Here is a 15,865-nt window from a genome sequence, read left to right as displayed (position 1 = left end):
TAAATCACTATTATTAAGCGGCTGGATGCATGCAGGACAAGCGCATGGGAAACCAGGGTTCCATGAGCTTCATTCAGTGTGGGCCCTTTGGCAAAACCCTTCACAGTACTGCCTAATCATGTAGCCACAAGGGGGGCCCAAGTCTGGGTCTCCCTGTGCCAGTCCCCAGCCAGGATAGAATACAGGGTTGTGTCAGGAAGGGCGTCCAGCGTAAAAATCTCTCAAACCACCTGTGTGAGTAAGTAAAAGCTGATTCGCTGTGTCGACACCCTGATAGGATATGCCGAAAGGTGAACAACAATCAATCAATCATTTTATTATTTGTATAGCACTTATTAAAGCAGAAGCAACCAAAGTGCTTAACATAAAATCACATAAAATCAGAGACAATATGATACAATAAAGAAACAATAAAAGCAATAAACCAATAAAAGCAATAAAACAAAAAAAACAACAAAAGAATAAAATTAACCAGCTGACCCACTAAATCCGCTCATTGGAGTTAAAAGCCTGACTAAAAGTTTTAAAAAATGACTTAAAATCACTGACGGTTCTGGCTGACCTCACAGAGAAGGGGAGAGCATTCCAGAGTTCAGGAGCTGCAACTGAAAAGGCTCTGTCTCCCCAAGTCACAAGCCGAGTCCTGGGAACCATTGAAAGCATTTGATCTTCAGATCTTAGGACTCGACGTGGACGATGCACATGTAACGGCTCAGAGAGATACAGAGGTGCCAGACCATTCAAACATTTAAAAACCAAAAGTAAAATCTTAAAAGTGATCCTAAAAGACACAGGCAGCCATGGAAGAGAGCGTAAGAGTGGAGTGATACGCTCACACTGTCTAGTTCCCGTTAACAGGCGGGCCGCTGAATTCTGAACCAGCTGGAGATGGCGGAGCAGAGACTGGTCAATACCACTGTACAGAGAGTTAGTCAAGTCTGTTCCACAGCATGAGGAGGAAGATATGGCTTAGCTTCGCTTATTAGCCTCAAGTGATAAAAACAACAAATCCTTAATTTTCTTATTTTAATTAATTACAAATATACAAATGTAAAACTAATGCAACTACAAAAATAGGAAAAGTGAAGCATCTTTAAACTCACATGCCAGTATTTTTCTTTTCCTTTTTTTGTAAACAGGTGAAGTGAAGACTGCTGTCAACACCAACAGCTATATACTGACTAGTGTGACTGTGGAGATGTGATCATTTAAACGTGTTTTGCAATGACGACACCTGATAACTTTGCAGTCATTTCAGCAGAAATGAATAAAGTATTGTAGAGTCAAGAGTGTTTCTCTTTAAAAGTTAATGAAGAGACAAAACTGGGTCATGCAACTGGACAAGAAACACCAAAGAATTTTAAAATAGGTTAGACAATAGACAATATAAAATGGTGTCACTGTAGTAAGACCTTCTTCTTGGTGGAAAACTGCTCTGAGATTTAAGGGAGGTGCACATGAATTGACACCAAATGAACTGATGTACTTTTGTGAGGAATGTGAGCCAAAATTTCTTTACAGCTAACAACCTACCTTACCTAGAAATGACTTTTAGGTAATGCTGCTAAGCATGACTTGTCCTAATATTTAAGAATGCAAACTATTTTCCTTTGTTTCAGCATTACAACTGTTTGAATGAGTGGAGGCAGAGTTTAGTAGGTCACGTGTTCTTAACAAGCTGACATGATGTTAGTTACATTTTTGTCCTTCACATACCGGTATTTAACAAAAGAAAGTAAGGGTTTTTAGGTTAAATGTGTTAAATTTTTTCTTTGTTCCACCTTGCATACCTTTTAGCAGCAAAAGCCACTCCTCAAACAACAAAACGGTCAAAACTGATTATTAGAAATAAGCTGTGTGCATGTAAAAACTGCAGTCCAAGTGCTTTACTGCATTTTGTGAGAAGTGATTCAAAATAAGGACACAGAAAGAGAAGAATTTTTCATTTTGCCTTTATATTGTTATATTATTTCAATTAGGAAGGAACAAAATACAAAATGTACAATATGTGCTCAATCAAAAACAATCAAACAAGCTTACAGTGAGAGCACCAATTCAATCGATCTCCCACCGAAAGATATCTCTTGAGTTTGTATGACAAACATTGAGGGCTCAGGAAGGGTGTGTGTGAACCAAGTGCTGGTGATTTCAAGGATTATGCTGGTCAGTTACTTTATCTAACTGCAAGAAGTGTGTATATAAGCCATCTGAAAATCCCTACTACACATTCTGTAATGGAAAGACCCCCTTGGCATAGCCAGACCCTCTCTAGTATAGAGAGGGCTGTACATTCTTCATTTTACTAAACTCAAACAGTATGTCTGATCCATTAAATCTCTTCAGCAAATCATACATAGACATTTGGGTAAAATAATATTTACAGCAACAAAAAATAAACTTTAAAGTCCCCCTTAAATAAGTGCATGCCGTTAATCCAAAGGAGACACAATACAGTAACACACGCACAATGTTTTCATGAATTAGAAAGTTGCCACTGATTTGTGAAGTTGTTATATTAAAACCAGGTACATCGAATGTTGGTAGTACCATTATAAAATGAATGAGTGACTGAACACACCCTGACACGATAAAATACCAGTCTAGCTCTTGTCCCAATGGAGATGGTATGATTGTGACACATTAAGTGGCTTAATATTTCACTACTTATTATATACAGGTTCCCTTTTTCTTCAAAAGAAGTTGACGTTGTTATCATGAATGGTCCCAAAGTAATGTTTCTCCATGACCTGCTTACAGCATCAAATTGGGATGATAATGAATTTTTTATGGAATATATAGATTTTCACTTGATTTTATTTAACTTTGATTTTGTTTACATTTAATTCCATGAGGTAAGCAAATGAACAGTTTGTTAGCTGGAAATGTCAATTTCTTCAGAAACATGGTGTGCGCTTGATGTCTTGCAGGAAGTGCTGAGGTTTATAAATGTGCATGAGTTTTACTGAGTATTTTCTACTTATTGTTTCTTCAAAACAACATATGACGAACATAAGTCAAAAAGATCTTCAGTTCCTTTGATTTTCCCTCTCAAAAACGAATCCTTTGATTGCACAAGTCCTTGTTCATCAATGTTAAAGGAAGTCCTGCTCTTTGAAGATAAAGTCTCATCAGTGCGCAGTTTGCTTGAATGCTTTCCATGGATGACCTCACTCTTCATGGATCTATGCGAAAAGCCAACAGTTTGTCAGAGTGCAGGTTGTTTAGGGTTCGCAGGTCTGGCAAGCGAAGGAGGAGTTTGGGGAAGATGGCAGAGTCATCTGGACGACGACGGGTGATGAGTGACCTGAGAGCTCGGATCAGACCCTCCTGCAGCTGCTCCACAGCTTCCATGTCTGAGATTCCAGAGCGGTCTGAGGAGAACGGGAGATACTTGTGTGAGTGAATGTTGCTGTTATATTATTTGATTTAGAAAAAATCCCCACTACTTTGCATGATTTACACCAATCCCCCTCTCACCTGCAGACACCAGCACCACTGCCATGAAGAGGGCCATCTCATCAGGCTCCAGCCCCAGGGAACCCAACTTCTCACTAAATTCAAACATAGCATCTAGGAGGGAACCCATACCCAAAGCCCGTAAGGTGGACAGAGGGTAAGTTTGGCCGTTCAAGAAGGTTACAGTGCGCTCTTGAGCGTTGAACAACGTGCAAAACCTCACCATGAGAACCTAAACACAAGAAGAAGGAGAAAAAGAAAACAATATGTAAGATAATACAAGAACAAGACACATTATAAAAAAAGCAAAATAAAGAATTTGAGGTAAGTTTTACCTGGAAGGTGCCAGACTTGAGCAGCAAAACTTGGTCCTGTTGGCTAAGTTCTTGGAAACCAGGGATGCCTTTAGCAAACTCCACCACTTCCTTGACAGCTGGGGTGAAGCACTGGGAGAAGGACTCCCAAATCTCCTGGCTGGTACGCTCTGCTCCTGATACAGGGCACGCATTGAGAGGACAGGCCTAAGACAAAACAAAGAGAACACTTTTGTTAGTCAAATGAAACGTTATTGAATAAATATGTAATAAATGATTCTAGAAAGTGGGTTGCAATTACCAGGACTTTAGCTCCTGGAGGCAACTTCCATGGGCAGGATGGATGGTTCTGGATGTTTCCTGTATTCGCATAACTATTATCTATGGAACTTCCCCTTTGATGTACCATGTAGTTGGCCTGGCCATGATTCTGATGTGTTGACGCTGAATACGAATAGTGGTTGTTGTCCACATTCTGACTCACTGGTTGGTTGTCCTGAGAGGCAGTGGAGCATGTGCTTGCACGGGCAACAGGGCAGTAATCATGAGCAGGAGTGGGATTACATGAGACTTGGGCAAAATTGCCATCCTGAGAAAAAGAATTTGTGTTGTTGTTTTTGTTTGTGCTGATGTTGGTTGTGCTGGTTGATCTCTCGCAGATGCTGCTGCTGCTCGTAAAGATGTCGTGGTAGGCTCTGGAGATGGCCCCAATGGCCTCTTTTGAGTTGCAATCATCTGTGCTGGTGGGGCTGTCCCTCACTGGTGACTCCACGTCCATGGCAGCGGACTCATTCAGGCTGTTCAAGTAGCTTTGCATCTCATCCAGGAGACGCTGCTTCTCTCTTTTAGGAATGCGACCGAAACGCACAGCTGTAGAAACACACAAAAAAAAAACATCAGCTTTCAGGAATAGTGAAAATGTGAACATTTACTTTGAAAATACGTTCTCTGGTATTTTATTAAAAGTGTAGATAATGGAAAAACCATTGAAAAATGGCTTTTTGGTTAGTTTTTTTTTGTCATGGGTGATAAAAAGGTCAGACATAAATGATAAAATACACTTATTGAAGCATAAAAATCTATCACTAAAGCTTTAAGTCCTCTACATCTCCTTTTATGTGAGTACATAACAAATTCATATGAAATGACATTGAGAAATTTCAAGATGAGTGCAAGTTGGCAAATGAGACAGTCTCTTTCCTCACTCGTGTCCCCATCCTCAGAATCCATCATCTGCAGAGGCTATTTATAGACCCCTGCTGCCATCTGCCTCATTCTCCCTCCCATCCACCCCTCTCTCCTGCCTCCTTTTCTCCCTACCACCTTATATAAGTAGGGCAGTGGGGCAACGTGAGCATGATGTCAGTGGATTTGAGAGTGTTAAAGTGAGAAGGATGAGAAAATCGAGCTTGAGGCACATAAATTAGCTGTGGAGAATGCAGTCAGAGCATAAAAGGGTTGAGAGGAAATAGCAGAATATGAGATAAAAAGCATCTGCGCATAATTTTTGGGAAAGACTCAGTTTTATGAACAGAATGTCCTCACGATTCAAACTATTTGACCTTCAAGTTTAGTTGAAAACTAGGGTAAGTGGTTGAACTAAAGGTTAGAGAAGGCCAAAAGGAAATTAATGTAGGTCAGTGCAGTAAGGTGAAGTGTGAATATGTGCGTACCCGCAAGACTGGAGTTATAGGTCGGGGGAAAAAGTTGAGCTTCATAGACTTTTGCAAGAAAACTACAGTTTTTAGAGGTTTCGTTGTAAATCTGCATTGATTGAAGCAGGACTTTTGCAAAACAGTGCACCATGACATGATTGTTTCACAAGCAAGATATCTATAGAAACACCAGAGGAGGTTTACTTATTGATGCAAAATGTCACTTTGTTTAAAAACTATTTACTGTCATATTTTATATTGCCTTTAGGGAGTCTTGATGAAGATGCATGCGATAATGTGGCATCTACTCAACCCCTTTATTCATGGTTCAAAATTTGAAAGTGCTTCACTTCTTACAAAAAAGTTAAACTCTAGTTCGATAAAGAAAAGTGTGCCACCCTGATAACAGATTTCTGTTGAATCACTCAGCTGCCTTTGGTGAAAAATCAGGTTATGGTATTTATTGTAAGTTATGGGCTGCAGGCAGTTGCAAGTGGTTTTCCTGTTTTCAAAACTGTTGAAACAGATACAAAAAGGGGTTTCTAGGTTGTGGTCCTTAGCTCTTTCGAAAACCTCCCCGTAGAGGGTCGGCCTGACTGAGCTGCGTTTCGCCAGCCTATTTTCTCTGTGCACCAGAAGTGTCAAGCACATGCAGAAATAACACTAACCTCTTTACTAGATTAGGCACTGCAGAGTGCTGGAGGGTGGAGATAAGCAAAAACCATACTGAGAGGAAGAAAACAGGCAAACTACACCAACTAGGTCACGATGCATGAGTACACCGTGGGGACAATTCTGTATTGTTTTTCTAGGTCGACCCAACTGTTCCTTTCATATGAGATGATGGGTGATCAATGAAGGCTCAGCCCACAGAGCTAAAACCAGGTGACAGCGAGGTAGAACATAAGGAAGTTTGTCACAGTAACGTTTTCTGCAGTCCTTGCTTAATTGTTGCCCTGTTTCTGAATAATTGTAGTAAGGCGTTCTGTGCATGCACAATGTAATCAAACCGACCCTGTTCCAATTTCCCAAAATAATTACTGACTTTGCTGCAGTTTTCCAGATGATGGATAGCTTTAGGGACTTTAGAGCTCCTTTCCTCATAAATCACTGTCTGCACTCAAAAAAAGGAAATTACCAGCCAATTAAGTTAACGAAAAAGTAACTTGTGATTTCAACAAGAAAATTTTATGTTTGTAAATCTTACGTGAATGAATCATGTCGATTGTACATAAAAATAATCCATTTAAAAGTTACTAATTTCAATCACGTTGATCCAACATGATACCATTAAATTGGATGCATTAGTAATCGCAAGGAATTGTGGGATACCATTTTCTTTGTCTATCTGGGCAGATTGTGGTCTAAGTGTGAGTTTTTGTCCATGGGTTTTATTGTCTAGCTGTTTTACTCTGTTTTAACTAGTGATTTAAACTTTTATGTTTATTCTTTTTGCACCATGAGTTAAAGTTTGGTAGAGGATGATGACCAACCCCCTTGTGTGGCAAACTGTTAATGTTCCAATACTTAACACAGAGTTCGCGGTAATTGAGCTCCTGTCTTGTGATGGACTTGGCTGGATAATTCATGTCTTTGATGTGAAAATTAAAAGACCCATTGGTTGTAAGTTTGGAACAACATATCAATTACAGATGAATAAATAAAATTAAAGAAATAAATAGAAATTCAAGTTAAATAAACTTAATTTACTTAGGTGACCAATTGAAGTGATTCAATTAAATTGGATCAACTTTTTTCTTTTTAGAGTGAGCAACAATATCAATTTAAAGTTGGGTGCAACTGCTCTATTTAAATTGAATCAACTTAAATTTATTAGTTTGAACCTAAATACATTAAGTTGAGCCAACCTAAATACATTAAGTTGAGCCAACCTAAATAAATTAAGTAGGACCAACATGATTCATTTTTGTTCAAGTAACGCAATCTAATCATGTGGAAATCCTTTCCATAATTTTTTTATGTTCATTCAAAGTGAACGTTTTTTGAGTGTGAGGGGAGAATGTAAGGGAGCTGAGGGAACACGCTGAAAGAGGAGGGGATGAACCTGAAGGTAAGGATGCAAGGGATGGCAGAAAGGCACAGAGGCGCGTGTGAAAGACACAGAGCCAGATGGTTTTGTGTGGTAATACAGTGACTAAAGACTAAACCAGAGGCCAAAGCAGGTGCAACTTCTCTAGTGACTGAGCCACTGGCATGATGACCTCAAAATCCTCTCTGCATCACATTTTTTCACTCAGACATCACTACTTGTTTCTGTCTGTCCAGTTCCCCTGTGCTTATGCTAATCAGAAAGCTGAAGTGCTCTGACAAGGCTGCTTTTCATTGAGAAGACACAAGTATGTCTCACCATCTCTTGACATTCCAACAGCCAAGCATTTCTTGAAACGGCAGTGCTGGCACCGGTTACGGTTCATCCGCATAATCAAACAGTTCTCATTCTTCACACACATCTTGTAGTTTATGTTCTGCTGGATGCTGCGGCGGAAAAAGCCCTGGAACACACACACAGACATTCATTTAAGCCATTCGACATAAAAATCAACACATCTTACAAACAGTCTAAAGCATTTTTGTGGTCAAAGCCTCACCTTGCAGCCCTCACAGGCATGCACTCCATAGTGGAAACCAGATGCAATGTCACCACAGACCTTGCAAAGCAGGACCATTCCTCCTGTCTCTGTCAGGAATGAAAAACAAACCGGCAAGCCACCAAAAATTTGATGAAGGAATATTTATGGTGAATGCACATATTGACAGTGAAGAAACACTAACTTGTGAAAGTTCCCGCAAAGCCGCAGGGCTTCTTTGCTGCGATGGGGTGTGCATAGGAATGCTGCGGAGTAGTTGCTGCTGAAGGACTGCTGTAGACCTCCGGAAACTGGAACACCAGTTTGGAAGAAGGAGTGTTGCATCCAGATGTCCTGCCCTTTTTCAGGGCGCCAATCTCTGTAAAGGTAACCTCTTCTGGAGATGAGGGTTGGGAGTGCGAGGAGGGCGACTGGGTCTGGTACCCACTGGAGGGGCTGCCAGGGCTTGGACTTGCACTGCCAGAAGACCCAGCATACAGGATGACCCCACCTCCTATAAGAATGATATCAAGTTAGAAGGGAGATTAGTAAATGAATTAATAAAGCTAAAGATTGCACAGAAAATAACTACAACTGATTTGGCAAAAGCCACTGACTTATGAAGCTGGGTGTGCGTGCTTCCACAGAAACCTTTCAGCTGAAAAGTTGCCTGAGATGCGATGTAATGTTGCACATCCAGCGCAGAACAGCTCCGAGGATCTGCAGCATCCCGAGCGTAACAATGGTAATGATGCGCTCAAGCGGATAAAGTGCGCGGTAAAAATATGTTGGCTGCCTAGCAACCAAACAATCAGATCCACCTGACAGACCCTAATTTGTGTTATTGATATTCCGCTTTACTTTTACTATATTAAAAATCAGTCTTTGTTTACATTTATTGTTTAGTTTCGCCTCCACTCTTTTTTCTGTGCCCACGCGTCCAGTCCATCGCTGTGGATGAGCGGAGACACGACCTCACGTGTCTGTGGGGGCTGTTGCCTCCCCCGCTCCAATAATAGCCTCACTCCCCTGGCGCCATGCCCAGCGTCAGCTTGCAGAACGACACCTGACCGCCGCCTCACATGTATGGACTCCTGACACGGTTCCTATCCGCGCCAAATCCGCAGTCTCGTGCAGAAAAACACAACAGTCTGAAGACAAAGCTGCGTTTATAAACACATGCTGGCTGGGAGTGCATGAGCTTGTATGAAGTCTGCAGCCTCAGCTGTCATGCACGGCCAACAGTTAAATAATGCGAGTCACGTTTCTGCAAACAAACAATGTGGAGTGACAGGGAGACACTTGAGAGTGGACAATTTTCTGCAAATGTAATTCTGCATTATTGCAAATGTTTAGTCTAAACTCAAGGATTGACTCATGTTTACAGATGAGCAGTTCATACCACTCAGCTTGACTCAGTTTATAGTTTGGGCCTGCATGATCATCCCTCTGCTGCACGAGGTTTTGTTTTGCTCAGATGTTTTTTGTGTGTTTTTTTTTATAATCCCAACCCCAGCACGTGTTCCTGGATTTGTTGACTCATGCCAGAGTCATAGAAAGATCCAGCAGCAGCCCTACCTCTTGCTGAGCTTACATTCAGTCTGTGCCCAACCTCCCACTCCATTCTAACACATTGCAAGTCCACCTGAAGGCTCACATGTACAGCTGCACATGCTTTATCACTGACCCTTAAAGTCAACGTGATATGTCAACTAAAAATCCCTTTAATACCAGGTTATTTTAGCAATCAAAGGAAAATGTCGACATAGAATTTCACAACAAATCATCCAGCTTTGGAGTCATTTCACCATTGCTTATTTTGAGTTTAAATAAACATCTGAGCCCAATTTTTTGATTTATTTTTGCGGCAAGTGTGTCAAATTGTCTTTTTTTAATGAATATTTATTTAGGGGAAAAGTGTAATGAAAGCTGACACCTCCAAATGAGCTTCTATTTTTTGCAGGGTTTGCCTCCACTTCTTTGTAGGCAATCATAATGTGCATATCAGTGGAGGTCAAATATAGCCCACTGCTGGCGCTTTGATTGAAGAGTCAATCAGTCTTAGGCTGAGCTTGCTCGTGCAGACACTAATCTGCCTGCTGGAGGCATGGGCAGATAAACGTGAGCAGTGAGCATTGCAGGGTCTCATCCTGGTTCTTCTTGTGTTTGCACTTTGGATGAGAATGATGCTCTAATTCACTTTGATCACATAGAATCATTTTACCAGAAATATATTAAATGTGCCAGGCTTGTGGACATGGAAAAACACGAGAGCCCGTGAGTGCAGTAACTGAAGTAGGTCAATATCACAGGAACTTGATGGAACTGCATCAAACCGGTGACCGTTTTGGCACAAACATCAAAAGCTGTCATTAATTTTCAAAAATGTTAGAATCCTAGTATAATAAAAGAACTGTTGGTGCTTTCAGAGAGAGCATGCCAGGGCATGAGGATGCATCGAGTCACGTTCTCATTGAAAAGCATCCAAGGTGGATGTATGTACCCCACAGCTCCTGTTGGAGCGCGCGCACAAAAATGGACTCCATTTTTAAAAAGGAAAGAGGTGGGAGGGATAGCCAAAGCAAACTGTGCATGAGGCGGGAAAACGTGACCAGAGAGGGAAATAAGTTCATGCACGGAATCGCTGACCCACTGACCAGGCTCTGCCTCGCCATCACCAGCTCACAGGCGTCCGTGAGAGCGGAGGGAGGCGGCAGGGGAGGTAGAGGAGGAGGGCCCGGGAGCCTCACGCGCCGCACGCGGCTTTGCAAAGGAAGCCACGTGAGAAGGCTCTTGACAGAGCGCGCATTAGGAAGACACCAAGCTGCGTCTCAACCTCAACCCGCAGCCTGGAGCCGCACAAGCGAGTTAAATAGAGCAGCTGTCATGCTTTGCGTGTTTTGATGCTCCGTTTAAAGCGGGGGGAGGGCTGGGGGTGCAACTTCTGCATGGTCCGCTCGCTGGCAGTATAGATAAATCAAAAACCACTGAGCAAGTTCCCTCCATTTGTGTAATATTTCAACTTTATCCGCAGTTATAACCCTGTAGTGGAAGTGTCTGATGTGAATCACGCTGTTCTGTGAAAAAAACGCCAAATTTACGCGCACCCTTCAACTGAGATGCAGTTTTATGACATAATAGATCAAAGATGTTAGGAAAAAAAATAAAAAGTATGATATTTTCCAATTAATCTTACTGGGATGTTGCTCTTCAAATTTCGTACTCTTTGCATGGAACCATGTCCATTTAATATAGCCTATGCAGAAAAGCCTGCCGTGGAGTTTCAGTACAGATTGTTTGCAACACGTGATGTTGTGCGTGTATGCACAGAAAAGTTTGACTCAGAACGTCCAATGTTGTTGGTACTAGTAACTAATCCAACATTTATGACAAATTAAACACAACAGCCAAAAAAGTGGAAAAAATCAAATGGAAAAACAATAAAATTCAAAGAAAATTGAACTAAATCATAAGATCTTATCATCTTTTCTTTTTAAGATCCCTGACTTTTAAACATAAGAAAAGAACATTTTAATCTGTTCATTAAACATTTTAACTGAATTGGAGCCAAACAACCACTATTGAGGACATCAACAAAACTGTCTTGGATTAATCATTTCATTCACCAACTTGTTCGGGGAAAGCACGGGTCCTCTTATCAGTAAACTATAAATACAACATGCTGATGAGAGTGGCTCAACCCGGTTTCCACAGTTGAGCAGCTCGTGTTGACAGAGCGCAGGGTGCGCCCATCACCTGCGCGGGAACGTGATGGTCGTTGTTGTAAATGATTCGCCGTCAAGTGAAGGGTTAGGAACATGTGACTCTGGCTGACCTCGAGAAAACGTAGTTTAATGCCTCTAATTGGAGCGGTTATCAACTTTTACACAGCCGGTGCCTCACAGATGCAGCCTAGATAGCGCCAACACGCCCTTTCGGAGCTGAAGTGTCCTTTTGCTTTGACAGATGACTGCGCTGCGCTGACAGCCTGCTTACTGTAGCTCCACGTGAGTTTGTTTTCATGAAGAGAAAGAGGAAGTGACACTCCTCACTACACTCATTAGCAGGGGTGGCCGTGAATGCAGCCAAACTAGAAGTTGACACTTAAAGGCAACACGGCGACTCCAGATAGGATTCGCGAAATATTTTGACAGAAAAAAAACAACATTTTGTGTGACCGAAAGTTGCAAATATAAAGACTGAACGTTTATAAATGTGATATACAAAAGTGACAACAGTACGTCATACAAACTTCCAATTTACAAACAGCTCAAAAATAATTTGTAAATCAGAAAATGTGACTTTTCCAAGAGAGAAAACCGCTCATATTAAAAAAGGGACCAATGCAACACATGCACGATAGAGTATAAAACATTTTAGCAATAAAGTTAAAATGGAATTTTTCTTTGCAAAAACACAATCCTTACTTGATTTCAACACTTTTACACTTTACATGTAATAAAATGTATACAAATACAATAATATAATGATAATAAAAATCTAATAATATCAAATAAGGCAAGCAATATTTAAATGTCAAATTGTTGACTTACCGCCAGGACTGTTATCCATTTCGCTTTTTGGAGTTTGATATTTGGATGAACCTTGAAGGATGACTTCAGAAAAACTAAGTAAAAGTCTTGGGAGTTCAGTAGAGAAAATCAGAAATGATCTTTGCCGACAACCCCTGTTCCATAAAACGTTGGAAAAATGCGTCCAGTGCGCGTCAGGCTCCTCCAGTAGACTGTGGTAACCTGAGAGTTCTCTCACAGGTGGAGATCTTACTGGTTGTTCTCCTCAAAGGTATCTGAGTGCCTTCTGCGCTCTGGATACTGCATCACCAGGGTCGAGCACGCGTGTTGTTGCACGAGCGAAGATTAGGCGATGTTCATGAATTCCAAGAAAGAGGAGTCAGCACATCCAGGCGCAGTGAGAGAGTGGCAAGCATGACATACACACCCACTGATACAAACACCCACATCAATCACGTTTGTAGGTGAGTAGGAAATGTGACAGCCTCTCCGCCTGCCCCAACTTCTGTTGTGTCTGTATGTGTGGGATTCGGCTCTCTCTTTGTATCTCACGGAGTCTTTTTCTGTCCCCCTTTCTCCTTCACGCCTTTGTGCGTTTTCATTGGCGAGGATCTGGAGCTGGGGGGACTTTGATGCGCTTATTCGACTGTGGTATGCGTTCTGTAAAGCCACGCTGCATGTGCGCGCTGCATGTGCCGGGAAGAGCGCTGCCCTACTGATACACATTTTATGCAAATCGCGGAGCGTGCTGGGAGGGATGGAGAGATTGGAGGATGAGGCACATGGGCAATAGGCGTGGCTCACCGTGACTGCGTGTTCTCAGACGGCCAGAACCACAAACGGATGGTAAACACCAGCCCATGCCAAACATCATCGTGCAAGAGGCGCCTTTAGAGCTCAGATGGAAACACAAACGGAAATGACACAAACTTGGCGCGTGACACGCCAAAGTGCACAACTCAGATAGTCTAATTTTGGCTAATCCTGTCTTCTATTGGTAAATATTCAATATTCTGTGACTGTCACCTTGTAAAATATTTTATATATCCCAATATGTATCCTGTAACAAAATGTATAGGTCACTGATCAGGTGGCTGAAGCGCCCTCTTGTGACAACTCGTGGGAACAACAGTTGATGTAAAATTGTGAATCCTCCTTTATGAAGAAAACGTATGGAAATAAAGCATTCAGTAAAATTACAGCTTTCCTTGATGTGCAGAGCTATGCTATGACCAACATGTTTAGTCACAATTAATTTTCAACAAAAATTCTTATACAGAACTGAAATGAAATGTATAAAAAAAGTCTCCATTTAGTGTCAACTTTTTCAGTCGTTTTAACTCATCTCAGTAAACTGTTTCAGCTCATTTATCTCAGGGACTGAATAGTATAGTGTAGGTACTGGGAGAGTTTTGTCACAATCCCAACCAATAAAGTGACAGAAGAGGGAGTCAACAGCAATTTGACTGAATTACAAATAATTAAATCACAGAAAAAATCAGTTTGAGTCTACATGGAATCAGAATAAAAGCCACGATAGATTGGTGGAAAGTATTTGAAGAAGTCTAGGTACCAACACGAAGACCCTGAAGGGATCAGGACCCCTGATTGAGAGCTCCCAAAAATCTGTGGCTTTACCCCACCATTGTGGCTCTCTGGTTAAAGAAAAATGTTTAATTTTAAGAAGTCACTGTGAAGTAAAGAGTAAATAAAAAAGTAAAAAGTTAAGGAAATTAAGACTAATTTTATTCAACCCATTTACAAACAGTTGAAGGACAGTAAAGGCGAACTAAATCAATTTACCAGATGTGTGTACTGCAGTAAATTCAATAGAAGGGTCAGTAAGCCCAACCAGATATCATATAAATCGGACACTGGATTATAAAGTGGATTTTCTATTTTTGCACAAATTGAGGATTTTAAGTTCACCTTATGGTTTGTAAAATGTTGAATTAGCTCTGATATGATTTAAGTTTGATAGATTTACAAATTTCGGCCGGAGATACCCCACAACTGGTAAAATTGCAGGCCCCTGTCCCAAGCCTTTTGCTGGTGGATCTTATAGGTGCAGGTGAGCAACCTGCACACTTTTCCTCAAAGGAAAGAACAGAGACCACACATGACCAGCAGGAGGCAACAGTGGCCTCGGGTTGGGCCATCACACTTTTAGCTGGTTCATGCCAAAACAGCAAAAATAGGTTAGTGGCTTCCTGCTCTGACACTTGACATCAGAAATTAGATTTGGGTTAAACCACTAAATGATTCCTAAGTGCAGCTGTGACTATACTTCACTGGTTACACACGAAGAACTAATTCTACATACTTTGTATGTGACAACAATGGAACCTTAATTTGACAACGAGCTCATTTTCACGTTCCCCAAATGTTCTGAACAAATGCTGGTGAGACAAAAGTATAAATAGTGAAGATTGCATGGGATTTTTCCAGACATTCCAGAACAAAATCCTGCTTCACAGTGAGTGGCTGTTTGTTTCCTACCCTGAAATGGACTGGCATTTGGTCCTCCTGGGTGTTCCCTACCTCCAGTGTATAGTTGCTGGATAGGCTCCAGCATCCGTGTGACACAAAACGGGAATGAACAGATTTATATATATAATTATATATTTGATTATGCATTTTTGAATTCCATTTCTAATTGGATTTGTTAAATGTACCAATTTGAGTCTTATTTAAGGCTTTTCTTTTGAGCTCTTTGGTTTAATGATTTGAACTTTGAGGAGGTGGGTCACACTTAGGATCTACAACTTGTGGAAAGACTTCATGGTCTTTGAGTGAAGATTTTTAGAGACTTTAAGAACAGCTGCAAGAATTGCTGGCAAAAAGTTTCCCCCAAAAGGGGGGTGGATGAAGCTCATCTGCTGGACTTTAAATATGTAGTTGTAGGGTTAGATAAGTTAATTCTTCTCCAAGAGTTCTGGTAAATCGCCTAATTAATATCCCAGTCATACATCTGATAATTATGCCCTTGTTAACAGTCTACCTTACTCTGGATTTTAGGATGGCTTTTAGCTTTTTCTCAAAAATTGCCCTTTAATATTGCCTTTTGATTTGCAGGTTTTAGCCAAACTCAACCATAGAATGAACCTATCTTTGCTTTTAAATTCTAACCCTAACCCTAATCTGGTATATATTACTTTTGTAGCCATTTAAACAGAAATAATCTCTCTGAGGAGTTTCAGTCACGGTTTAAATCCTATCAAAGCACTGAAACTCCACGTAGCTGCAGGCAGGGAACTTGTATCAAGTCTGGTATACTTTTAAAGTCCCAATCCAATCATTTTTTGATCAATTGTAAAAGC

General features: G+C 41.0%; 1 protein-coding gene across 1 annotated transcript; it reads right to left on the bottom strand.

Annotated features, from left to right (window-relative positions):
- Positions 1 to 1,936: 1,936 nt before the first annotated feature.
- On the bottom strand, positions 1,937 to 13,259 carry nr1d4a (nuclear receptor subfamily 1, group D, member 4a). The gene is made up of 8 exons (XM_004070712.5): positions 12,567 to 13,259; positions 8,219 to 8,527; positions 8,035 to 8,123; positions 7,794 to 7,938; positions 4,072 to 4,640; positions 3,792 to 3,977; positions 3,478 to 3,688; positions 1,937 to 3,371 (listed from the first exon to the last, which is right to left on the bottom strand). Exons 1-8 carry the CDS (start codon positions 12,583 to 12,585, stop codon positions 3,175 to 3,177), a joined length of 1,725 nt encoding a protein of 574 aa, XP_004070760.1. The 5' UTR covers positions 12,586 to 13,259; the 3' UTR covers positions 1,937 to 3,174.
- Between the last annotated feature and the right edge of the window lie 2,606 nt (positions 13,260 to 15,865).

The sequence above is a fragment of the Oryzias latipes genome, chromosome 7, assembly GCF_053564925.1.
Source record: "Oryzias latipes strain Hd-rR chromosome 7, Olatipes_Hd-rR_3.1".
NCBI classification, from domain to species: Eukaryota; Metazoa; Chordata; class Actinopteri; order Beloniformes; family Adrianichthyidae; genus Oryzias; species Oryzias latipes.
This window is presented reverse-complemented; position numbering and strand designations above follow the sequence as displayed.